The following is a 26,282-nucleotide window of genomic DNA, read 5'->3' as shown; positions in this document are numbered from 1 at the left end:
TATATATATATATATATATATATATAATAACTTGCAGCTTTAGAAATCTAAAATCAGTAAGACAAAAAAAAAATGCATTATCTACAACAAATCCAGTTCTTTAAGTCACTGCCAGAGCAAAAGTTGGGAAAAGCAGCTCTTGGGTGACTCTAATGTCTTGGCTTGAATGCTGCTTTGGTTGGCCTCTCCAGGCGGGAGAAGAGGCTCTGTGCTCATTCATTCGTTGGTTCCTGCTGAGACTACTAATAGGAGGTTTAACTGTTGGTAGTTTGTGTGCCAGGAAAATTTGGGCGAGAGTCAATTTGGCAAATGGACTGAGCCCTCAAAGCCACTTTGAATAAGCTAATGAGTAATCATCATGGGGAACTTTGCCTCTGGTAAACTATACCCAGTTTAGAGCCAGTAACCTGGGGTGGAGCGATATTTGGGTTTCTATTACTTATCTTGTAATCTTGTACATCATCTGTTAATAGGATTTCTAGCCTAATTTATTTTCAATCATTTTATTCATACTTAGAAACTATAATCTCTAACCCTGAAATAGGAAAAGATCTTCTAATTTGAGCAAAGTCATTAAAAGTGAGAAGCCAAGATAAAAACTAGGAAATTCAGAAGGGAGCATTTTTTTTTTTCAACCAGTGAAAAAACTAAAAGTAGCTCTGTGTGTTGGCTATAGCTTCTTCTAGAAGGCAGCTCAGCATAGTGAGGTCAGTTGCATGGCAATAGATACATCAGGCAGGATTATTAGTTATGAGCAACTGAAGCCAGTATTTGTTGAGTTAAGTGGAAAAGGCAATTATTGGTTGGCTTACGGCATGTTAGAGCATGGCTGGGACGGCTGGGGGACCAGCTCTTACCAGGCAGCATCACCGACAAATGCTCACTGTAGATGCCGTCTGTAGCGGGTGATGCTTCTGCTCATAGGAGCTGGATCCGGGGCAGCTTGCTGACGCAGACAGCACACTGCAGTCTCTGTTCTAGGTCTGGAGCAGGGCTGCCGACCCTGTTTCTTTGCATCCCCCATTAGCTGGTTGAGGCCTAAGAGCAGGTGCACTTGATTGGCTGAGCTTCGACCCCGCCCCCTCTCCAGCTACAGGAAGACGGACCATATTTCCCTTCTATAGGGGAGAATCAGGAAGTGGAGAATTCTCCTAACATACGAAGGAGTTTCAGGTGCTAGAAAACCAAAGAAATGACACATACATCAGAAAAGAACAATCAAATTACTTGTTTTGTTTATTTCATATGACTTTTTGTCTCTATTACAGCATATTGTACTGTTCTGCCATTTGTATTCAGTGCTATTTACTTCATTCTGTAATGGTTACTTTATAACTTGCAAATATAATTTAATTTTAAGTTGCTTTCTAGACCTTCAAGGATAACATGTTAGAGAATCATCTGAAATAACGTATTTAGGAGGAATATTTAGGATATTTGTACATGAGTGATTGTTTTTAGCTCATTCCTGGGGCTTTTGTGTAATTCATTGTTCCATTTCAGCATGCATTCTGACTGGTAGGAGGACTGCCAAGTGCTGAGGGGGAGCTGGAGAGTGAGATCCGGGGCTCTGTGCAGAGAGAGGGCAGAGCGCCCTTTGCCTTATTCACATCATGCCTTCACATTCTTGAATCTAGATCAAGAGGAAGGGATAGATGAGAACTGCAGAGCCCAAACTGCTGACTGGTAGCTGCAGCCTCTATGAAGAAAAATCAAGATCTTATTAATATATCTTATTGTTAGGTATTTGTTTACCAGAATTGGGCAGGTGGGTGGGGGGACCAGGTGGAAAAGAGGACAAGAATGCTGTGGGTGTAAAAGGATACAGAGAAGCCAGTCATGGACATAGTTAAATGTCCTAAGAGTCTTCTGTGGTTGGGACAAACATGCACTTTGATTTCCCATTTAACAAGTGACCGTAATTGCTTTCCTCATCGAACTAGAACTAATTGCCTTTACATTGCTGCTCTGCTCCCACCTACAGTTTCCCTTTCATTCTGTAAAAACAGCTGTTTGGTGCCTCTTCATTCATGGCTTCTAGTCTGGGTGCTATTCTTGGAGCAACCACCCACTTTCTCAGTGAAGCTGTGTTACTTCTTCTCAGTTCTTCGACACAATCCATTGCTTTTTGCTAGCTGGTTTGGTGATGCTCTTCCATGCAAAATTCCCCCTCAGCCACTACTTGAAAGTGATTTTGAGTAGATAGATATAAATGGGATAATAATATAACAAAGTCAACTGAAACTCAGCAGCCTGTGCACAGAGGAGGCTGTGATTCCTGTGTAATTGTAGTGGTTGAGTTGGGAGTCTTCATACCTACCCCTACCCAATAGGGCCACAGATTTTGGTATGTTGTGTTTTTATCTTCATTTAGCTCAAAATATATTCAAATTTCCTTTGTGATTTCTTCTTAAACCTTTGTACTATTTAGAAGTATGTTGTCTTATTTTTGAATTTTGGGGTGTTCTTAATATCTTACTGTGATTTATATATAATTTAATTCTGTGGTCAGAGGACATATTCTGTAAGATTTTAGTCTTTTGTAATTTTTGGTGTTTGTTTTTTTTTAATTGGGGAATTGGGGGATGGAAACAGCGCTGGGGAATTGGGGGAAGGGGAATGGACAAGTTGCTGTCGTTTTGTTCTTCAGTCTAGTTGTGGAGGACGTTGCTTCACTGGCCCAAGTTGGCACCATCATTGCGCTCTTCCCCGGGCGAGGCAGATCAGTCGCCGGCCTCTGGACGGCCGCTCACGCTGGTTGCTGGTTACACACGGTAGCCCATGGCAACCCACTGCCGCAGGGGCTGCAGCCTACGCCATCGCAGGCGACTCACTGCAGCCCATCTCCAGGTTGAGCTGTTTGTTCAGCATTTTAGCTGTAGAGGGCAGTGTCACTCGCCTTCATATGTGGGATCCGAACTGGGGCCCTCTGGCGTCCCAAGCCAGCTCTTAACCAACGTGCCACTCGCCGGCCCTTGGTGGTTTTTAATAGCTCAGCAAGTGCATCTGAAGACTGAATCTTCTGTAGACTTGGAGTATCCTGTTCCATAATTTCAGTTAGGCCATGGTGTTTGCATAGTGTTATTAAGATCTGCAATATTCTTGCTGATTTTTTAATCTTTTTTTTTTTTGCATGAGAGAAGATTGTTATATTTGTCTATTTCTCCCTTTATTTCTGTTGGTTTTGCTTCACATATTTTAGAGATATTGATTCAGCCATCATTTATATTGTACAATAGTTTCTCTGTATATAATGTATTTTTTTTTCCTCATCTGGCTGTTTTCAAGATTTTTTTCTTATCTTTGTTTTTAGCAGTTTTACTATGATGTGCCCAGGTATGGGTTTCTTTATATTCATCCTGCTTTGAGATTGATAAGCTTCCTTTTCAGTTTGTTTGTTTACCACATTTGTAAAATTTTTGGCTATTTTTTCTTTTAATATATTTTTCTTCCCCATTTTCTCTCTCTTCTTTTTTTGGAACTTCACTTACATGGAATTTAGAACACTTAGTACTGTCCTACAGGTCATTGAGGTGCTGTTCACTTTTGTCTATCTTTCTTTTTTTTTTTTTTCTGTTTCTGAAATTAGATACTTCCTTTTGCTCTATTTTCAAATTCGTTGTCCTTTTTATTCTATTCTCTCAGATATGCTATGAAGCTCATTCAGTGAACTCATTTTTCACTTTTTAGTTCTAAATTATCCATTTGATTCTTTTTTTCTAATTTCCATTTCTATGCCAAGATTTCTTTTTTGTTCAACCATTGTGACCGTATTTCCTTTGAAAATGGCTGTTTTAAGGCTCTTGTCTGCTAATTCCAACATGGATCATCTTGGATCCAGTTTTATTTGACAGATTTCTCTTGACAGTGGATCACTTTTAAAAATAAATTTCTTTGCCTGTCTAATAATTTTTTATTGTATACTAGACAGTATGGACGATATGGTGCAGAGACTCTAGATTCTGTTATCTTCTGAAGAATGTATTTCGTTCTAGTACGCAATTAACTTGTTAGACTCATACCCCACACTCTGTCTCCTTGCAGCTGGTAATAGCTAAATGTATTTGATCAGTTTCCTCAGCCGCTGAGCCTCTACCTCTGTCATTCAGTGTGGAGTCTCCCCATGAATGTGCAATTCAAGAGTCAACCAAAGATGGTAGTGGGGTACATGGAGGCAGCCTTTGCTCCATCCTCTGACTCCTCAGGCCAGTATAGGGAGTAGTGTGTGCTTGAGCGCCTGCTGCCAATGCTCTCAAAACAGTGTTGCCCTCGCTTGAAAAGCAATACAGGGGCAAATCTCATCCAGTGCTGTTGGCTCCCTTCTAATGGGAAGGTATACTTCTCCTTTCTCCTACTTTTATTGCCTCCAGAGCTTTCAGATTTTTTTTTCTTTCAAGGGTTTATGATCTGCAGGAGAGATAGTCTAATAAAAGTTATTTCACCATTACTTGTAGTGGAGTTTCCTCTGATGTACTTTGTAATTGTTGAATTATAACTGCTATCTAACTTATGAAAACATCTATCAATATGTTTAATATGGTCAATCCTCCAGATCCTAGTTTCCCTGTAAATGTATGTCTTCAGAGGAAAACCATTGTGCAAAAGTGACACATTTTTTAAATAGCACAAATAGTTACATTATAAATTGGAAACATAACATTTTTTAGTGCCAGGAACAATGGTGCATGCTTTACATGTGTTGTCTCATTTAATCCTATAGAGTAATCATTATTATTGATCTATTGTGCAGATAAGGGAACCAAACAGAACTGATCTTTAGAGAGAGAACTTACCAAAGTCACATGACTAAGAAGTTTGGAATCAGAACTTAATACTACATCTCTTACTCTTTCCAGCACAAAAACTTTCTCTCTGGGCCAGAATGGGCATGGAATATCTTTTTAATATAAAAAATTATTTTTTAAGTATGGGAATATGTTTATATATGGGTTGGAAGGAACTGGTAGAGAGGGGGATATTTAATATTTATAAAGAGCAATGTGATAAGTAATGAAGCAACTCTCAGAGGCGACAGGAGAAAATGAAATTAATTGCTAAAGAAAGTCTGACCTTCAACAGACAGAAACCTTTCTTCCTTAGAGTGAAGGGAAGGACATATATGGATTGGTGTGGCTATAAAAAAGCTTAACGCAGGAGACAGGATGTAGGAGTGAGTTAGTCTGAATTTTCTTGTTAAAAGAGTCTGTTAGGGTAGACTGAGAGTCGGTTGAGTGGTCATTGGGTGAAGTTTTGGGAAGAGTGGCAGAGGTTTAAATATGCTCCGAAGTAGATTGTAAAAGAAGCTAAACAAAGTTGGGTAGAGTGATTGATGATTGGGGCTCAGAGTTCAATTGAATTTGAATCCATGTGTTTGTAGGTGCATCAATTATATGGTTTCCTCTGTGCTCTGCTCTCTGTGGTGAGATTAAAAGACTCATGTTAGGGCCGGCCGAGTGGCGCGATGGTTAAGAACTCGCTTGGGATGCCAGAGGGCCCCGGTTCGGATCCCACATATGAGGGCCAGTGACACTGCCCTCCACAGCTAAGATGCTGAACAACAGCTCAACCTGGAGCTGGGCTGCCATGAGTCGCCGGCGACGGCGTGGGCTGCAGCCCCTGTGGCAGTGGGTTGCCATGGGCTACCGTGTGTGGCCAGCAGCCAGCGTGAGCGGCCAGCAGCCGCAGTGAGCGGCCGTCCAGAAGCCAGCGACTGATCTGCCTCGCCAGAGAAGAGCGCAATGATGGTGCCAACTTGGGCCAGTGAAGCAACGTCCTCCACAACTAGACTGAAGAACAAAACGACAGCAACTTGTCTGTTCCCCTTTCCCCATTTCCCCAGCACTGTTCCCATCCCCCCAATTCCCCAATAAAAATCTTTAAAAAAAAAAAAAAGACTCATGTTAGTCTGAGATAGGATATAGAAGGCACGAGTGAAGGAAGGACAAAGATGCAAAGAATTATGGGTGCTTTTATAGTAGTATAGTTTTCTATATCAATATCTGAGATTTGTGAGTTTTTCTCCTGTTGGAAGTCTGTCTTCAATTTGGTTCTGAAGTGGAAGATGAAAGTTACCATCTAAAAAGTAAAGTGGTGACTCATAGTGAAGAAATACCATGGACAAAATGTGTGATGTGGTGAGAAAAGCTCTACACAAGTGGAACTCTGAATGAGAGTCATGATTCTGACACTGATTTACTAGATAACATCAGGAAAATCACTGACTTGGCTTCTATTTAGTTGTTTTGTAAAATAAAGGTAGCCCTTAAAGTTCTACAAGACATCTTTTTTCCACCTTCCGAGGTAAATTATGAAACTCATATTTTAAAAATAAGCTGAAAATTGACCTAGTTTCTGCTTTTTCCTAAATTGCTATAAGAATTTGGGGGGTGGGAGGATGCTAATACAAAATATATTTAAAATTTTCTTACTCTAACTTTGCGTAGGCCTTCCTTATCAATTATTTGATGCATTTGGAAGAGTTAAGTGTGCTTTAACTATTAATAAGTTAAATTTCCCATGAGTTATCCAGATGAATAAAAAATATATATATAATATATGACAGCACTGTTGTTCCCCAAATCTCACCTAATCTACTTATGAAGCCATCCCCCAAATTTTTATATAGTAGCATAGAGTGTATGTGTATAAACAATTGTCTTTAATGATTCTTGGGGAATTGTCTGTATTCCTGATCACCTATTTCTAGGACCTACTACTGTGCTATTCAACAATTTCTTCAAAGCCAGAAGCACCCACAGTAAATGAATACGTCTGACTCCTACTGGGCAGTAAGCCATTTTCTCCTTTTGGTTACTGCTTAGGCAGGAGCCAAATGTGAAAGTGTGTGGTGGAATTCTAGGCAGAGAGAACAGCGAGGTCAAGGACCCCAAGGCAGGGCCATGTTAAAGAATGTTCAGGAAACTCCAGGGAGGCCAATGTCATGGGAGCTAAGTGAGCAACTGAGACTGAAGTAGGGCATGACACCAGACTTTGGGTTCACATTGATTATAAGGTATTTCTGTAGCTCCTTATAGTTTTGAAAGGACTTGCATATATGATTTTATATGATTTCCACAGCAACACATCATGAGAAGCTTGAAGTTAAAAAACTGCTAAGTAATACAATTAGGAAATATAGGAGCTTAGAATTTAACTTAAATCTGCTGTTCATTGGCAATTTTCATTCTACTACACCTCAAAGATTAGTTAGTAATTTTAAAGCATTAAACTTTAAAAAAAATCAGTTCCCTTACAGGCTCTACTTTTACAAAAATAGAACTTTCTGAACTCTGTGCTCTGATTTGAAGCATGATTTCAGTGTCCTCCTTTTCTATAGTTAACTTTAATAGATTTTAAAAAAAATATCTATTGATTTAACTTAGATATTTTTTGTAAAATCATTTGCATCTACTTTCTCATTTTAATGATTCTAAAATATCATCTTTCCCATCACAACACATTTTGGAAATATGGCATTTTTGCTAACCCTAACCATGTAATTGTTAGAAAAGTCATAAAAACCGCCCAAGAAGCACGCACTCCTTTGGTGATGCGAATTCCCTGCGTATTAACAGGGCTGTCGTGTGCCTTTCTTTTCAGCTGGAGATGGAGAAGCTTCAGCTGCAAGCCCTTGAGCAGGAGCACAAGAAGCTGGCCGCGCGCCTGGAGGAGGAGCGAGGCAAGAACAAGCACGTGGTGCTGATGCTGGTCAAGGAGTGCAAGCAGCTGTCGGGCAGGGTCATCGAGGAGGCCCAGAAGCTGGAGGAAGTCATGGCCAAACTGGACGAGGAGAAGAAAAAGACGAGTGCGTTAGAAGAGGAGCTCTCCGCTGAGAAACGAAGAAGCACCGACATGGAAGCTCAGATGGAAAAACAACTCTCTGAGTTTGACACCGAACGGGAGCAGCTTCGTGCCAAGCTGCACCGAGAAGAAGCACACACTACTGACCTCAGAGAGGAGATAGACAAGATGAAGAAGACGATCGAGCAGCTGAAAAAGGGAAGTGACAGTAAACCAAGCCTCTCTCTCCCCCGGAAGACAAAAGATAGGCGTTTGGTTTCCATATCTGTAGGAACAGAAGCATCTATGGTGAGGTCTGTTGCTTGCCAGACAGACCCAGTGATAGAAAGCGCTGATCACGTGAAGAAGGTGCCTTTGACCGTGCCTTTAAAGCCTTCCACAGGGAGCCCCCTAGTTTCTGCAAATGCAAAAGGGAATGCGTGCACCAGTGCTGCCTCGGTCAGGCCAGGTATTGACAGGCAGGCTTCCCATGGTGACTTGATTGGCTCCTCTCTGCCCACCGTCCCACCTCCAAGTGCAACCAGAATTGAGGAAAATGGACCGAGCACTGGCTCCACAGCAGATTTACCCAATAGCACCCCACCCCTTCCCAATAACACGGCCCCTCCTGCCGTGCAAACGCCGGGCACAGTGACCCAGAGCCACTCACCAGCTCCACCTCTGCACAGTTTACATTCACCGAGTGCCAGTGTGTCTTTGCATCCAGGTTTAAACCCACGAATCCAAGCAGCTAGATTCAGATTCCAGAGCAATGCTAACGACCAAGACCAAAATGGAAATACTACCCAAAGCCCTCCATCCAGAGATGTCTCTCCTACAAGTCGTGACAACCTAGTGGCCAAACAACTAGCTCGGAATACTGTGACCCAAGCACTGTCGAGATTCACAGGCCCTCCAGCAGGAGCACCCCCAAGGCATGCAGGACCCCCCTTGGGGGACGCTGGCACCTATCCTCCCATTGGTCGGACCAGCGTAAAGACTCCTGGTGTAGCAAGAGTCGACCGAGGAAACCCTCCTCCTATCCCTCCAAAAAAGCCAGGGCTGTCCCAAGCACCTTCTCCACCCCACCCCCAACTCAAGGTCGTTATGGATAGCAGCAGGGCCCCCAGTGCAGGGGCCAAAGTGGATAACAAAACTGTGGCTTCGCCTCCTTCCAGTTTGCCCCAAGGGAACAGGGTCGTAAGTGAGGAGAATCTCCCTAAACCATCCACCCCTCAACTGCCACCAAAACCATCCATAGATTTAACTGTGGCGCCGGCGGGCTGTGCTGTGTCAGCCCTGGCCACGTCTCAGGTGGGTGCCTGGCCTGCTGAAACCCCGGGACTGAGCCAGCCTGCATGTTCAAATCGTTCCCTTGTCATTCCCGCCACCATTGCCTTTTGCTCTTCCATAAACCCTGTTAGTGCCTCATCCCGTAGAGCAGGTGCCTCAGACAGCCTCCTGGTAACAGCATCAGGTAAAGGGACCGTCATGTTATACCCTCTTATCAAGAATGTGGCCTGTCCTCTCACTTGCCTTCATTTCCTTCATGTTGCTTTGAAACATTTTTTTTTTAATTTGATAATTTTTTTCTACTTTCCTCTCCTTGTGTGTGTGTGTGTGTGTGTGTGTGTGTGTGTGTGTGTGTGTGTGTGTTTCTTTAAAGTCCCCAGGGTTTGGTGATTCATCTTGCTGTATGAATTGTGGTTTTGTTATGCTGAGTGCTTTCTTCTTTTAAAGTAACCTGAAAAGCAGGGTTTGGAGCACATGGAGACCATTAATTTAGACGGACAAAAGCATTTCCATGGGAGGAAAGACTCTTTCTTATTAAATATTTATCTCACAAGACTGTAGTGTCAGTGGGTCATCACCAGGTGGTGTATGCCAGTTCTGTCCTTTCTGAGATGACGGTAAAACAATCCCTTCAGCAGTTGTTAACACAACAGTCTACCTCAGATTATCAAATTGATTAGATATATGTTCTGTAGTTGGTATGTTCTAAGTTTTAATATCAGTTTGGTATTAACATTTTTTAACCTCAAAAATAGTGTGTATTTATAAACCTCTGGTGTAAGTGTAGTTCATTTCAAGAGTGGTTTAGTTTTACTTAGAGTTGTCTGCTGGCTTCTAACACCTGAGTGCAGATGGATGGCAGGTGGGCTGTGTTAGAGAAGGTGTCCGTGCAGATGTGGTTAGGAAGCCCCGGATCAGGGATTCCTGAACCAAGTCGCTAAGACCTGCATTTTCCCCTTTGTTACACAGTCCTAGAGGAAACAGCATTTTCCTGTTGACGCGACTGGATTAGTTCTTCACTGAGTATGTGACGCTCTGCGATGCTGTGATGTTGTAATACTTCTATTGAAACTTTGGATCTTAGTGGTTAGCAGAAACTATTGGTTCTAATGAGGGGAAACTTTAAGAATTAAAGGGAGATTTGAGTAATGTTTTGTTTAAAATTTAGGGAGAAGAGTGAGACTAAGAAAAACAGGTGGTGCTGTACTTGATAATTATCAGGTGATGAGAGCAGTACACCAGGACTTAGTTATCCAGCAATAAGCTGTCTCCTTAGAAGGACGCTCTGTGAAGCCTTTCTTCATATTAGGAGGGGCAAAGTTGGGAAATGGAAACAGCGTGGACACTGGTGTCAGTCAGATCTGTGTTGGAATCTAGGCTCTGCCATTTATAGCTGTGTGTTTTGGATGAGTTTTCTTCAGCAAGTTTTTCCTTATGTGACTGGAACTTATGGAACTTATGTGACTGATACGGGGGAGGATAACTACTAGGCTGTATGATCACAACATGTGCACAGAGCACAGTATTGAGCTTAGAGCAGCATGAGTGACGAATAAAGAGAGGTGGCATTACTGCTTCAGCAACACTGTTGCCTAAAGCATTTTTGAAAATCTGCTTTATAATTGACTTCAGTCTTACTTTGTGTTGTCTTTACGGAAATTCAGCATTCCATATTTTTTATCCAAAATGGCATTCCTGAGCTGGACAGCTCTTCTCCTGGCCTAAAATGATGCCTGTTTCCCACAAGTTAAAGCCACCCTCAAAGGATGAAATTTTGCTGCCATTCAGGAGACTCTGAGAATGAGCTGTGCGGTCACGAGGCAGTCTCAGACCTGAAGTTCCAGCAACGTGTGGGGCAGTGGGGTGTTGACAGAAATGCATAGACTGTGAGACAGAAAATGCTTCCTGGGAGATATAAATTTTGTCAGCATTTTAAAAACACAAAGCCGTCTTTGCTTTGAACCTTGATGCTTTGCTGGTGTTGCCTTGGCCTTTGCTGCTTTCTAGGGTTTGGCTGTCAGCGGCCTTTGGTTTCAGTGGAAAAGCTTTAAAACCAGAATCCATGATTAAGGAACATGTTGTCAGCAGTGTTTTAAGTTAACCTTTAAAGACAGAGAATTTCTAGCCCATTACATATTCACCAGAATGACCTGCCTAGCATGCAGTGGAATTGTGAGTAAAGGAGCCATCTGGCAAACGCCCTTGGCCTCTGTCTAGAGAACAGAGAAGAAATAGTGGAACCAAAGACATAGCAGCCACTGAACATACCTCATTTCCGTTCTCTGATTTTTGTCATTGGCCCAGAATATTCTCAGAACTGCAGGATTACCTTCGGTGGGATAACAGGTTTCTGTGTCATTTGATTAGAAGATGTGGTTTATCAGGGGAAAATGGAGGCCATGGAGGTTTAGCCATTCAGCAAGTATTTACTGAACATCTAGTCGAGTCAGGGAATGAAAACGTTATCAGAGTTACGTAACGGGGTGCATAGCTCCACCCTGGGTGGAGCTCACCCTAAACTTCCCAAACAAGATTTCAACTCTGTTTCCCACTTAGATTGCCCCTATTTTTGCCACCAGACCCATTGCAACTAGGAAGTATCAGGTCTCCCTTCATCCTGCCTCCTAACCTGTTTGTGCCTTGTGAGCTCGGGCCTCTCCAGGTCATAAGCTCCTGAAAGGTATTGATCTAAACAGCCACTAATGGGGCTGGCTGAGTGGCTCAGTTGGTTAAGAGTTCGCTCAAGAGTTTGAGCTCTGAGCAACAGTGGTTCAGTCCTGGCCCCAGCTGAGCAGCCACTTAGCTGCCAACAGGTGGCAGGATGGGTCAGCTAAAAACAAAAAACAAAACAAAACAAAAATAAATAAATAAACAGCCACTAATGCCACTGTGGTGAGTAGTTCAGGGCACATCTGCCAAATACCTGGGTGGGAGGAATATGTGTTCTAGTTTCTGTGACAAAAAGAGCAGCAGCCCGAGTGTGGGGGGTCAGGGACAGCCCATTTTTGCCCCTTTCTAGGCATCACCCTAGGGAGCAAATTTTCTCTGAGCCATTAGCTTTTCCATCTGAAAATGAAAGCATGGAACCAAAAAAAGTAATAATATTGGGTTGTTGGAAAAGTCATGACGCATTTTTGCAACAACAAACATAGAAAATATACGTCATGACTTTTCTGACAACCCAGTAGTTCCAAACCAAAAGGATTAAACTTGCCCGTGGAACTTTTCAAACAGTTCATTACCTCTCGTTTCTTGGAGAAGCACTAGATTCCATGATGTCCCAAACTCTAAAATTCTGTTTCTATGTCAGCTTATACCTGTGATAAACAATTGCTAATAAAGCACCGAAAAGATCACAGTGGCAAAAGATACCATTTAAATAAATTGTATTGTAAATTACTGTGGTCATTTGGTAAATGGCCAAGTGCTAAATTTTTAAATAACATTTTAACACATTATGGACCAGTGACGCAGATTTGTATCTGTATATTTAAATACCCCGTCCTCAATGTGTTAAGTTCTAAAAAAATTAGATTTTTCTTGTTCCTTGAACTTGTCAAATGAACACACTTAATCGTTAGTTGAATAGAAGCCTAAACCAGAAAACACCCTAGGCAAACGAATTTCCATACCCTTGGAAATTTTTTCTGGTTTTTTTTTTGGTTTTTTGTTTTTTAATTTGATACACTTATTTAATTTGGTTCAGACTTTTTTCCTTATTTAAACAAACATTTTAAAAATTCTTCTCATGTCTGATTGACTTAAAGGCTAAATCAGAAAACCAGATTGATCTGAGCTATGACGCTAACCTTCTCTACACTCTGAAGCTGATGCCGGAAGCTGTTCTTACCTCTTCCTTCTGCTGCTGCATGTTCTGTCTGTTCCCTTCATCACTGCATGTCCTGGGAGACGCTCAACTTTACTACTGTTTGCATGTAACACTGGAGAGCTGAATGACCTTTTCTAATATCATTAATGTGGTTGTATGACCTCAGGTCTCTTCTATCATTACTTCACCATTGCTTAACCAGTCAACTAAATATTGTCATTTTTATCATTGTTGGGAATTTTAAATCAATAATGAATTCTCATGGTAAAGTTTTGTTTTTCCTGTTCTTATAGGAGGATTTATTCAAATAACAAGCTTGTCTTTGCTAGAAAAAATTGGAAATGATAGTGGAGACAAAAAATTTCTTTACACTTTAAGAGTACTTGGCATTTATAAAGCATTTTTCTTTGTGAAAGGTTTTTAAAAATATATAAAACCTCTAAGAAAATAAGAAAATTGATACATATTCCTCTGTAGTTTTGTGTAACAGAATTATAAGACTTTTGAGTGGTCTAAAGATTGAGAAAATTTTTGAATAAAATATTTTATCTTTCAGATAACTTTGCATTAAAAATAAGGTTTCCCAGAAAATTATATTCATAATTAAATATTTCCATATAAAGCAGTTAAAATATATTTAAATTGTCCCCCAATGCCTAGAATTATACTGAAAAATGAAAACAAACCCCAAATGAATAGCAAACCATTTAATATATACCTGTTGATATTCTTAAAAGGATATCAAGGGCCGGCCGAGTGGCTCAGCTGGTTAAGAGCTCACTTGGGAGCACCAGCTCTGAGCAGCAGGGCTGAGGTTCGGATCCCACATTGAAGGCCAGTGATGCTCGCCCTCTACAGCTAAGGTGATGAACAACAGCTCGATCTGGAGCTGGGCTGCTGTGAGTTGCCGGTGACGGCGTAGGCTGCAGTAGGGCTGAAGTGAGCTGCCGTGAGTTACATGAGTGGCTGGCAGCCAGGTGAGCTGCCAAGAGCCGCTGTAAGTGGCCGACCAATGACCGGCAACCGATTGCCTCACCTGGGAAGAGCGCAATGATCATACCAACATGGGCCAGTGAAGCGACGTCCTCCACAACTAGACTGAAGAACAAAAGAACAGCAACTTGTCTGTTCCCCTTCCCCGATTCCCCAACACTGTTCCCCTCCCCCCAGTTCCCCAATAAAATCTTAAAAAAAAAAGGGATATCAATAACCAAGAGCCCTTGGATGAGATAGAGAGAAAGAGAGAGATAGAGGGAGATGGGAGGGAGGGAGGGAAAGAGAGAGAAAGGAAGGGAGGGAAGGGGAAGAAGGAAAGAAGGAAGGAAGGAAGGGAGGGAGAGAGGGCAGAAGGAGAGAAAGGAGGAAAGAAAGATGGGAGGTTAGGGGAAAGGAAGAAGGACAGGAAAAAGGAAAGGAGTAGAAAGAGAAGGAAATTGACTGAGCGTGAGCCACTCTCCCTACCACCCCAGAGACCACAGTGCCATGCCTTTATATAATACCTTTGTGTTTGCCCTGTAGTCAAGGTTTCATACCTTAGTGTTTAGAATTTCTCTGTGTATCATTCAATTCTAATAAGTATTGATTTAATTTTTGTGGGCTTGTTTTTTATTTGTTTTTAAGAAAATACAAAAGGTAAAATATACCAGAGAAGAGCCTTCTTTGTAAGTATGAAGTAAAAATACTACTTTTGTAAGAAGAGCTAATGAATATCAATGGAAAAAATATCATGAAGTTTAGATAAATATTTAATTTTACGACCATTTGAGTTTTGTATGTCATCGCAGTCTACTACTGTAAAAGCAATTAATTATTCCTGGACCCAAATACATAGGTTATGAAGATGTAATACCCAGCTTTTAGTTAGCAGCTCTAGTTTCATTTGTATGAACTGCTTTGTTTTGTCTTTTTACAAAGAATTTTAAAAATACTGAGAAATCCTTAGATATGTACCCTTTTATTATTTATTAAAATAATTAAAGGCCAATAATTTAAGATTCAATATAAGAATTGAATATTGCATACATACTAATGTAATACCCATATACCTAGAATATTATCCTGATGCCAATGTTCAGAGAATATGAAAGATCCATCTATTGTGTTTTACTACAGGGAATATTCCCAGATGTCTGTAGAAAGTGACCCTGAGGAGTGACACATGTGTCCCCATATGTCCCCATATGCATACCAGAATTGCTTAGGGATTTGGGGTTCCATGAGGAAGAAAACACAGTGACGTATTTTAATAGTTAATTGTATTTAAACCTAAAATACACAAATGTCACATTAAATAAACATTTTTACTTTACTGTTTTTACAGCTTTTTGATCAAGAAAGAATTCAGAAAATTTTCCATGCTATATGCAGCCGACTTCACACACTTAACAGATTCTCTTCTAAAGCTGCTAAATACTGATGAGAAATATCTAACTATGATAACTCTTATGACTTTTGTTAAAACTATATGTAGCATGTCCTGTTTTGTTGTCTGATTAAAAGTTCCTGGAACACATGTTGTAGAGATGGCCAGATGATAGAAAATTGTGTATCGATTATTTGTGCTGGTGCATTTTAGATCCAATTATATATGTTGTGCTTCTATTAGCTCTCGATACTGAATAGTAGTTGGTCTCCTCCCCCCCATTATTTTTATTCCCAAATAAGGGAATTCAAGGAATGTAAGCAAATTCCTTGACAGTATTTGGTCCATCTTAATGGTTTATGTAAAATTTATAATTAAGTACCTTGGATACATTGTCAAAAAAGGAAAATCTCTATTGTTACAATTATTTCTATCTTATACCTAAAGATATCAGTTCACGTTTTCAGATTGGTATTGAAATTTAGGAAATCTATACCTAATTTTAAAATTCAAATTGCTTTGAAACTCTGAAGAGGAATTTTAATTTTTAAAAGGAGACAGCCATCTTAATTTCCAAAAACCAATTCCCCCATAACCCTTACCTGTGCAAGACTGACAACTAAAAATAATTTGTTACCATGTATATTGATTAGCACATATAAGATTGAAGTAACAGTACAGATTTGTGCTAAGTAAATATTAACAGATTGATGTCAGAAACCACATAATCTTCTAGGAATACGTGTTTGTATGTCTGTGTGTGATTCAGAAAGGAGTGGGTAATGTCTGTCACGTGTCCTTGCTCCTCCTGTCTAACTAGGGTCACTTTAACCCACAGGCTGGTCACCCTCCCTAACCCCTTTGCTAACAAGTGGTGGTCCTGCCCCCCTGGCTGGCAGGCCCACCCTTCTTCAGCAAGCTGCTGCCCAGGGAAACGTCACTTTATTATCAATGCTGCTTAACGAAGAAGGACTGGACATTAATTACTCCTGTGAAGATGGCCGTTCTGCCTTGTATTCTGCTGCTAAGAATGGACATACAGGTAAACATGGTGGTGATCTCCGCTCATTATACTATGCACTTGCAAAAGAATAGAGAGTCAAAAGCACTTCTAACCATTGTCATGAGAAAAAGGCTCATCTGGGTTTCAACTGTCACATGTAGTAGTAGATAATTCTTAAATATAACTTAAAGATTTTGTAAACATTTTTAAAGTCCAAATTGTATAGTTCTGTAATCATGTAAAAGTTGATGGCAGCTAGCAAAAAGGAATCTTTGTTTTATGCACAGTGAAATGTATTGTGTAAGTAGAAATTTTAGGTCTAATAACTGTCAAGCACATTTTAGAATAAAGCCATTTGTCTGTGATCACTTTGGTAAGGACAAAATAGCCCTAATTTGTCCGTTAGAAATGCCTGTTGTGTGTGAAAGTCGGAGCATCTGGACTCCGAGGGAAAGTTTCAGTACTTAGGAAAGGTCACGGGTCTGAAATTGTTCTGCAGTTGGAACAATTTATAGTTATTTGGATTTTTAAAAAGAACTAAGAAGTTGTACAACTATAAACGACATACTGTTGAAGGCCGGGAATTATTTTTGTTCTTAAAATGCAAATCCTGTAGTCAAATATACTAAAACATAAGGTAGTGAAGAAAAAGAGATGATTTGACTCGAAATGTAAAGTCAAATAGCATTCCATATGGAAGCCGTATGACTGTCGATTAATTCAGATAGTGTGGCTTCCTTGGAAGTCTTCAGATCTTTCCTGTGTTCAAGCGGACTAAATGGAAGATGCTTGTGCACTAAGAAGATTGATTGCTCGTTATTTTAAAAGTAGTTTGGAATTCTTTTTTTTTTAACCTCAAAAGCACTATGGGAATTTTCTTTAATATAGAAAAATTAAATAACGTGAAGCCTAGGTGATAAGTCTAGTTGCCTGAGTCAGGTGACTTTCTATGAGTTCTCCTTTACCCTTATTCATGGAGTTAAGTACAGGATGATCACTACACAAAACCATTTTAAAGATTAAATAAAATAAGGTAAAATTTTAACTACTTAAACATAAAGAATGGTATTTCAGTTTGGTAAATGGATTTGGTTGCCCATCCAGTAATATTTTCTGGGATAGTCTGGAAGAAAAATCTGGTAAGGCATTTTCTGACACCTGATGATTCTTTCACTCAGCAACTGTTCCCAAAGCACCCAAAAACACACGTCTTAGTTGGTGAGTCTGTCTGGGGTATTGCAGTCTTCAGGAAAAGAGACTGCTTTCCCTGTAAAATAGTCTGGAGTCTCACATTCACCGTGATAAAATTGTCAGGTGAACTCTGCATGGGAGAGGTCCTTTGGGTTTAGTATCTGTCCACAGCTTGCTTAGCATTTGGCTTATCATACATAACTCTAAATGGAGAATTAAAATGGCTTCCTTTTAAAATCCATAGACTGTGTGAGATTGCTGCTGAACGCAGAAGCCCAAGCTGATGTTGCTGATAAAAATGGCTTCACACCCTTGTGTGCTGCAGCTGCTCAGGGACATTTCAAGTAAGTGATGTTCTTAATTTGGTTTTATTTTTGTTCATTTTGTTTTTCCTGTATGAAAAGAGCCTCTTTATATTTTGTACACATATTTCAGTTCTAACTGAATGTGTAAACTCGTGCTTAAAATCCATTGGCAAATAAATTCACTAAATATTTTTGAGGATTTTAACACAAAGTAGGATCTTAACTTTGTTCTTAATAATTGGTAAAGAGTTGCATGTGAAGGACAAAAAGAAGAGAAATATGCAGTGTCCAAACTTCATGTGAATGAACTTGATTCTGAAGAAGATAATCTATTGATAGTATATCAAAATATATGTGGTGATGTAAGGAACTTTTAGACTTTGATGTTCACTATTTTCCACCACTCCGACACAAAGAAGCTTTTTTTTACTTAAGATGGCATTAAAAGTGAGGCATTGAATTATATTATTTGTACCAATCTAAACTTTCTGATGGCAATTTATTCAGTATTATATCCCAGTGATTCACCTGTGTTTTATCATTTAAAAAAATTAAAGGAGAAGCTTTACATATTGAAATTAGAGCACAAAATCAAAAGAGCCTATCAGTTAAAATAGACATCACTTTAGCAATGCTTTCTTCAGTAGCTTACTAAGGTAGTTGAACCTAGTGAATGACTGTAAAATGCAGTCACATTTCAGTAAGATAGAATGTAGCTAAGTCGCTTTCTCTGCCTGTGCATCAGGCTGTGGGCATTGTGAGCCATTTTCAACTTTTTATCTATAAATATCCTAATAGAAACATTGTTTAAGAAATTTCAGACTTTTTGAAATGTGGGTTTTAAGGTTCACACTAATGCTATTAATTATACATGGAAATTTTTAAAAATTCAAAATGCCTCCTTTAAGTATAGCATTATTTATTTATTTCTGCATGTCATCACCCTGAGCTTATTGAGGGCCATAGGTAACTGGTGTTGCTATTCCATTTATCATGTGTCCTGAGTCCTCCAAGAGGGATCTTTTTCTTCTGGGCTTCACCTTTTACCTTTCCTGTCACCCAGCAATCGGTAGGGCCATTCGCTTGAACAGTATAACAGTCATGGGAATGGAGGCATGGGTAACTGTCAAAAGGGAAGAACACTGGGTTGATTAATTTAAATGTGTATGATGTGCAAGCATATATCAATATGTAACTTATTTTTAAAGTATATATAAACAAACCAAATGTTGCCAAGGAAAGCCAAGTGGAGACATGCACCCAACATAAAACAGTGAAAATGGTGTGAATTGCTTCTAAATTTGATTATGATTTAATTCTCTGTTCTACATTTGTTCTCACTTAAGTTTACAAACTCAAGCGCTTGCTGTTCAGCTGGTTCCTGAGTGCCACTGCATCTGGAATTTACTTTATTTCTTACCATCTTGATTCTCAGGGCAAAGAGTTTCTGCTTAGCTGTGTCTTCTTCCTGGGAAACGAACACCCTTTCAGGAGACAGGACAGTCTCTGCTGTCTCTTCTCCCCACAGCAGCCCTTTTCTCTGTCTCCCGTTGCCTTATAGTGGGGGCGCACGGTGCTCTGCTGTTTGCGCTATTTATAATTATTTTTTCAAGTGAAAAATCCCAGAATGACTCAACAGCCTGATTTTTTTCAAAGTTCAAACTATTTTGAACCAAAAATAATATATGTCAAGCACAGTTAAATCATTCATTCCAATAACTTGAACATATTGCAAGGACTCCACTGTTACAAGTTGGTTACAGAAAGTGTCATAAACCAAATTTTAGCCCTTGATCAAGGTTGCTGTTTTAAATTTTTCATGGGAATAACTAAATTTGTGATTAAAATATATCTTCTAGCCTTGTTAAAAAACAGTACCCATATAATAAGACCCACAATTACACATACACACACACACACACTCACACACACACACACACACACACACACACACATACATACACACACACATACTGGGGGTGCCAAAAAATGTATACAAGTGGACACTTTGGTCAACATTGCTCAAGCAGTAGTTCACCGTAATCAAGTGTCTGGACGCTGATGGTAGCCCCTTTGAGCATCTCTTGTAATTGCAGAAATCAAATGTGACTTGTATTTATCTTTTGTCATTGATATATATTATTACAATTTTAATAGTTATTTCCGTTCTTAAAATGTGTATACAGTTTTTTGGCACCCTGTGTGAGTGTGTGTATGATGTATATAAAGATGCAGAATTGCTTTAGCATTGTTTTCTGTATTGAATATCTTGGTCAGGTGGTACTTCAGAAATCAAACCCAGTTTTTGTGTCATTAATCATAATCTTGTGTTTAGGTGTGTAGAACTATTAATTGCGTATGATGCTGACATTAATCATGCTGCTGATGGAGGACAGACACCTCTATACCTGGCCTGTAAAAATGGAAATAAAGAATGTATTAAGCTCTTGTTGGAAGCTGGAAGTGACCGAAGCGTAAAAACCAGTGTGAGTACCAGATTTTGGGGTTTGTCCTATTACTTGCAGTGTGTCTATAAACCCTACAGCTAGGAAACAAAACAAAACAAAACATTAACGTATAACGGTTGCTTTTTTCTTGTTTTGTTTCTTAGGCTATTGGCTAAGGACAGTGTCCGTTGTCTGTCTGAGGCTCTGCTAACTAAAAACCTTGTCTGTCAGGGTAACCAGTCCTTGATCCTTATAACTTCAGATTATCCATCTGTAAAACAGGAAAATGAATACCTATGACTTGACTCTCTCAGAATTAGGGGAGATAATGGAGGTATAAGTTTTTATTCATTCACCAAATATTTTCTGAGCACCAGCCGTTCCAGGGATTGGAGAGACAGCAGCAAATGAAATAGTCCCCAGCCTCATGGGTCTTAAGTCCCATTATCAGAGAGGGAGGCCAACGAACAACCAAGTGAACAGTTAAGAGCTGGATGTTTAGGAGATGGGAGTACCTGGGGCGGGGATTACTTTATAAATGCTGGTCACAAAAGTCTTCAGTGAAAATGTGATGGTTGAGCCCACACCTGCAGGCAGTGAGGGCGCGGGCTCTGAAGAGGCCAGGAGAGCTGTGTGCCAGGCAAATAAATGTAGGAGCCACAGGCAGGACCATGGTGGCACCCGCTGCCCCTCAGGGGCCAGTGTGGCTGAAGCCATGTGTGCGGTCATGGAGGCCAGCCGTGAGGGACCTGGGGGCCATGGTGAGGACCTGGGGTGACATGGGATGCCTTTGGATGGTTGTGAACAGAACAGGAATATGAACTAACTCATTTTTACAAGAATCACTCTGGCTGAAGGGGTAAGAACAAACTGTAGGTGGGGGTGAACAGGTGTTAAGAAGGCCTGTCCGGAATCTGTTGTTTTAATCCAGGGAGGAAGTCACAGTTTGGGTTAAATTAAGGTTGAGAGGTGGAGTGAGGAATGGTCCAATTCTAGATGTATTTTCAAGGTGCATCACATTATTTATAGACTATAGAAGTAGAAGCTGGCAGCAGTGGCAGTGACGAAAGAAAGAAAAGTATTGTGTAATGGCTGAGAGCTCAGGCTCTGAAATCAGATCTGTGGTTTGAACCTTGCCTTCACAATGCTGTGTGACCTTGGGCAAATTATCTTGCCTCTCTGTGCCTTGGTTGACCCCTGTACAAAATGTGGCTAATAATACTCGTAGGAGCCATTATTAGGAGTATTAAGAAATGAGCCTATCTGTAAAAGGCAGTCAATACAGTGCCTGGGAATTGTAAGCGGTCCATAGATGTTGTCTGTCATTGTAGCCATCAGTGTTGTCATCATCAATCGTGGTTCTGAGCCATAACGTGTGAACGAAAAGGAGTTTGGAGGTGAGATGGTGCTCATTGTCAGCACTCGGATGGCGCTGATTGTGCAGCGCCTCACAGAGTTCAGGATCACTGTCTGATTTGCCTGAGAACTTGAAACACTGTATGTGGAAATCCACTGTGGAACCTGACACGCTGATGTGAGGGTTGATATCTCCCCGCACAACTCTGATATTTCCTATACAAGCTGCACAGGTGAAGTCAGGGACTGAGAAACTGACAAAATCCTTGGGTAATGCTTGTAGCTCAGCCACATGAAAATGCACTTGAAATAAACTTCCCAGTGAATCCCCCCGAAGTTGCTTCTCTTCAACCTATTGTAATGCATCTGAGGACAAGAAATCACCCTTCTGTGCACTGACACGGGCTCATTTAAGGGCTGGAGGAGTTCAGGGGCTTCTACCACGAGCCACTCTTCACTGGGCTCCAGCATTGTTTTAGTTTTGTTCTTGCAGTTCCCAGGAATGTTCAAGTTGTAACAACCACCACCCTGCAGGGTATTCCTGATGAAAGACAAGTGAACATTTTAATTTCTGAAGGTTATCTCTACTTTGGATCTCTTCTGTTAACAGAGAATTGACTATACTGTGCATCCACTTCACGGGAAACACCTTTAATTAGATCCTGGGTTTTCCTACATAATTTCTCAAAGGAGAACCAACAATTAACGGTATAACCAAGGAAATAATATAAACTAGGTACAAGCATTTTCCACTGAGCCCTATCGCTGGAGCTATAAAAAAAAAGAAAAAAAAGAAAATCTCTTTTTTATTTTTTTGAAAATCTGTGAAAAATAGTCCAGTGTTATATTTATTCATGTTATTTTATATTTTATATTCATGTTATATTTTATCTAAGAAATCTGTGGTGTCACACAGATTTCATTAGGAAGTTATGAAATTCGACCTTACATGTGAAAAATAACTTGCAGTTACCAAGATGAATGACAATTAGTCCTGTGAATTGGAGAGCAGACCTCCATGATCTCAAGCTAGTTGTTGATGAGCTAAACAAAATTGTTAGCAATACAGAGGTAAACAGTATGACTGACAGAAGATTTTAAGGGAATGTTTTTTCTTGTGACTTTTAATGAGGAGAATGGAAGATTGAAAGATTTTTTTCAGGGGCCGGCTGAGTGGCTCAGTTGGTTAAGAGCATGAGCTCTGAGCAACAGGGTCACCGGTTCGATTCCCACATGGGTCAGTGACGCTGCACCCGAACCAAGCTGCCAGTGAGCTGCCAACAGGTGGCAGGAGGGCTCAGCTGGTGAGTGCACATGCTCCTAACAACAAGGTTGATGGTTTGACTCCAGCATGGGATGGTGGGCTCTGCCCACCTGCAACTAAGATCGAAGGACAACAACTTGGCTGTTCCCCTTCCCCAATCCCCCAACACTGTTCCCGTTCCCCAATTCCCCAATAATATCTTAAAAAAAAAAGTTTTTTTCAGGAAAGTCTGCATGACCTCTGTAATGGAAATTAGGGAAGGTTGAGAGCACTTATACTGTGGTGTCTGGTAGAACTGATACACAGGTAAAGGTGTCCACAGCCTAACAATAAACAAGCCATGAACAGATCTCCCTGGCTGGAGCCCACCCAGACAACATGGTATTTCAGTTACTGTCTAGCCGTGGCTTAGCCAAGTTGACTTCTTCAGTAAGAAGACCAGAACCAGAGAGAAAGCTGAATCATCAAAGGACAGCTTTAGCAAATGATGAGACAACTCAGTCTAAATGTACTTTGTTACCGTTTATTGTCTATAGTTTTTTCCCGGTCTTTTATCCCATTATTAAAAAAAAACAAAACAGTGTGTTGAAGCTCACTGAAATGTATTTAGAATAGCAATATGAAATAACCACATGAAAAAAACATGCCAAAGGGGAAAACAAAGATAGGAAAATAATATAAAGCCAAAACACAAATCACCAAAATAATGCTCAGTTCGTTTATGAAAGTCTTAGAAACCTAATGAAGACAGGTACCTGAATAGAAGGCAGATCCATCCTGTGTAACAAATGTGAGACTCTAGAGGGAACCAAGATCGTTCCTAGAATAGTGCATGACAAACTTGAGTGCATCAGAATGACCTGAAGGGCTTGTAGAAACGGATCCCTGGCCCCACCCATGCAGTTTCCCATTCAGCAGGTCTGGAGGGAGGCCTGACATGTGCACGTGTAACACGTTCCCAGGCAACGCTGCTGCTGGTCTGGTGACCACCCCCAGAACCACTGCCCTAGAAAAGCATTGAGTCGGCTCTGGCACCCCACTAAGTGGGTGACTGAGGCTTCAGAGTGACAACATTCTAGAGAACAGGCCCAGGCGTTTTAGCTGGAACATTTTCTAAGCTTGCGCATACCAGTATCCCACTGCAATCACAGGCCACAGCAGAGCCCTTGGGCATTCCATGAAGTAATTTGGCTTTGTTTTTCTTGTGTGTCTACCCTTCCCCTATTATCTAGAATCTTTTCTTCGGGAATTGTTGTCAGAAAGTGGGCCCTTCTCGGCGCAAAATCCAGGTCCTTGGCAACTCGAGCAAAAAATTGTACGAGATACTAGAGTAAAGTACTGGAAAAGTAGTTTATTCAAAGAGATAGTATATTTCAAAGAGTAGAAGTAGGACCAAGCAGTAGAGAATGGCTCAAGGGCCCATTATTAGAAGAGAAATTACATTCATTCCAAAGAGTTTGAAGCAGGCTATGCGCAAAGGCGAGGCTCAAAGGGCTCAAAAAGCAAGAAGTGGTCAAAAGAGCAGGGCGTCCAAAAAGGGAAAAAGGGGATGGACTTCCCAGGACTTGGGGTTTTTATCCCTTCTCTAGAATGGGCTGTTCCCCTAAGGGCGTGGGACCACTTGATTGGCACCTGTGATTGACAAGCGGTACTGTGCAGGTGTGAGTGACTGGTCTGATCTACTTGGGTATTTTGTGCCCATTTGTTTTCCCACAGGGGTAGGTAATTACAATACAAAGGGGACTTTTGGGTGGAGAGGGAATGTCCCCTTGGTGGTTGCAACTCTGTGGGACATGCAGGAATGCAGAGACTCAATGCCTGCCTCTAACTGCCTACCTAGTCTTCCCCTTGAGAGACGTGATCCCCATTTAAATCTCTATGGGAAGTTGAGGGACAGGAGGTCTCTTCCGTATCTGCCTCCTGCTGGGCAGAGGCAGAGAGCTGTCCCTGCCTATTGGGGGATTCACGGAACTCTCGCCCTAGCTGATCTCAGATGAGAGGAAGGGGTCTCGAGCTCTGCCTGGAAGACCCTGTTTACTTCTTTGGTTGTGACTGGCAATCTTGTTGGGGTATCCTCTGTATCCCCAAGGTCCCTGAATGAGGAAAAATAGATTTTAATTAATAAATCTGTTAGCTCTCATGAAGCCTATGGCCATTCAGCCTGTTACTCACAGTGGCCTCAGTTGTCTGGGCCCAGAATGGGTTTGGCATTTAGTTTACTGGACTGGGGATATTAGGAAGTCACAGGCTTTCAAGTAGTTATCTGAAGCAGGGGTAGGAGACTTCTATTGTTTAGGATTCAGAAACTGATTTACAAAACAATCAAGAAGCAGGGGGATAGGAGACTTCTATGATTCAGGCTAAGAGCAATCTTTAGCCTAGGATTCACAGACTGATGAGAAGAGTAATCAAAGCCAGGGGCTAAGAAACTAGGGAGGAAACTTAACATTTCTATAGGAAGAAAATTTAAAAGTCCTTGGGGTGGGGTGAGGGGGGGGGACACTCTCTTGGCAGGTAACAGAATCATTAGCATAAAATTTTAAGAGCACCAGAAGTAAAACTGGCTTATAATGGCATTCATTTAGTATATTACTAATAACACATTTAAAAAAAATTTCTTTATGCTGAAGTTCATTCTCTTTTGTAGCACTAAATTCAGATTTTGGTTTTCCATACATAGGTAATGCTTAATTACTGACCTGGCCAATTCCTGCTCTCTCCAAATGGATAACTATTAGGTAGAAATTTTACAGACTAGCGAACATGAGTCAGAGCAATGGGAAATACACCAATTGATGGAGGTCAGAGAACTTGACCTAGCTCCTCAGTGATAATCAGGATTGGAATGCCTACTTTCCCCAGCTCAGTGGTCCATGCTCAAGCACATGTAGAGGTGAATTTTAAGTAGTGCTGTTCTCAGTATTAATGTTGCAATCAACTGTTCCCCCGGTCATTTTATTTTCAGGATGGCTGGTCACCAGTGCACGCAGCTGTGAACACTGGTGATGTGGACAGCCTCAAGCTTCTCATGTACCATAGAGCACCAGCTCGTGGAAACTCTTTGCATGAAGAAGAGCCTGAGTCGGGCGTCTGTGACTTGGAAGGAGAAGAAGAGAGCCCTGAAGGCACAGCTGAGCCTGTTGTTCCTGCAGACCTCATTAACCAGGCCGACAGAGAAGGCTGGACCGCTGCCCATATCGCTGCTTCAAAGGGTTTTAAGGTGGGTCTGGGAGCAGCTGACCTTATTATGCCATTGTAATTTGATGAGTGGCAAGTTATCTGCTGTTGACTGAGTGTATTTCAGTTAATCACAGGAGACTACGTTATACCGTTGTAGGAGATGATCAGCTACCAATATGAACTGCCTTTTTTCTGCCTAGCAGATATTTATGGTCAAGAATATATGAGACTTATGTGGAATCTAAAGAGCAAAATAAATGAACAAATGAAACA

At 40.9% G+C, this 26,282-nt stretch overlaps 1 protein-coding gene across 1 annotated transcript in view; it reads left to right on the top strand.

The window, feature by feature from the left end:
- The window catches only part of CTTNBP2 (cortactin binding protein 2), a 162,777-nt gene that overhangs the window by 71,443 nt on the left and 65,052 nt on the right, over nt 1-26,282 (top strand). Inside the window, exons 4-8 of the mRNA XM_019632351.1 lie at nt 7,600-9,256; nt 16,102-16,305; nt 17,702-17,801; nt 20,098-20,248; nt 25,795-26,049. Coding sequence (XP_019487896.1) covers nt 7,600-9,256; nt 16,102-16,305; nt 17,702-17,801; nt 20,098-20,248; nt 25,795-26,049 — 2,367 coding nt within the window. The remainder of the gene's footprint in view (nt 1-7,599; nt 9,257-16,101; nt 16,306-17,701; nt 17,802-20,097; nt 20,249-25,794; nt 26,050-26,282) is intronic.

Source organism: Hipposideros armiger, unplaced genomic scaffold, assembly GCF_001890085.2.
Source record: "Hipposideros armiger isolate ML-2016 unplaced genomic scaffold, ASM189008v1 scaffold_1130, whole genome shotgun sequence".
NCBI lineage: Eukaryota > Metazoa > Chordata > Mammalia > Chiroptera > Hipposideridae > Hipposideros > Hipposideros armiger.
Note: the sequence above shows the minus strand (reverse complement) of the source record. Positions and strands in the feature narration are given on the sequence as shown.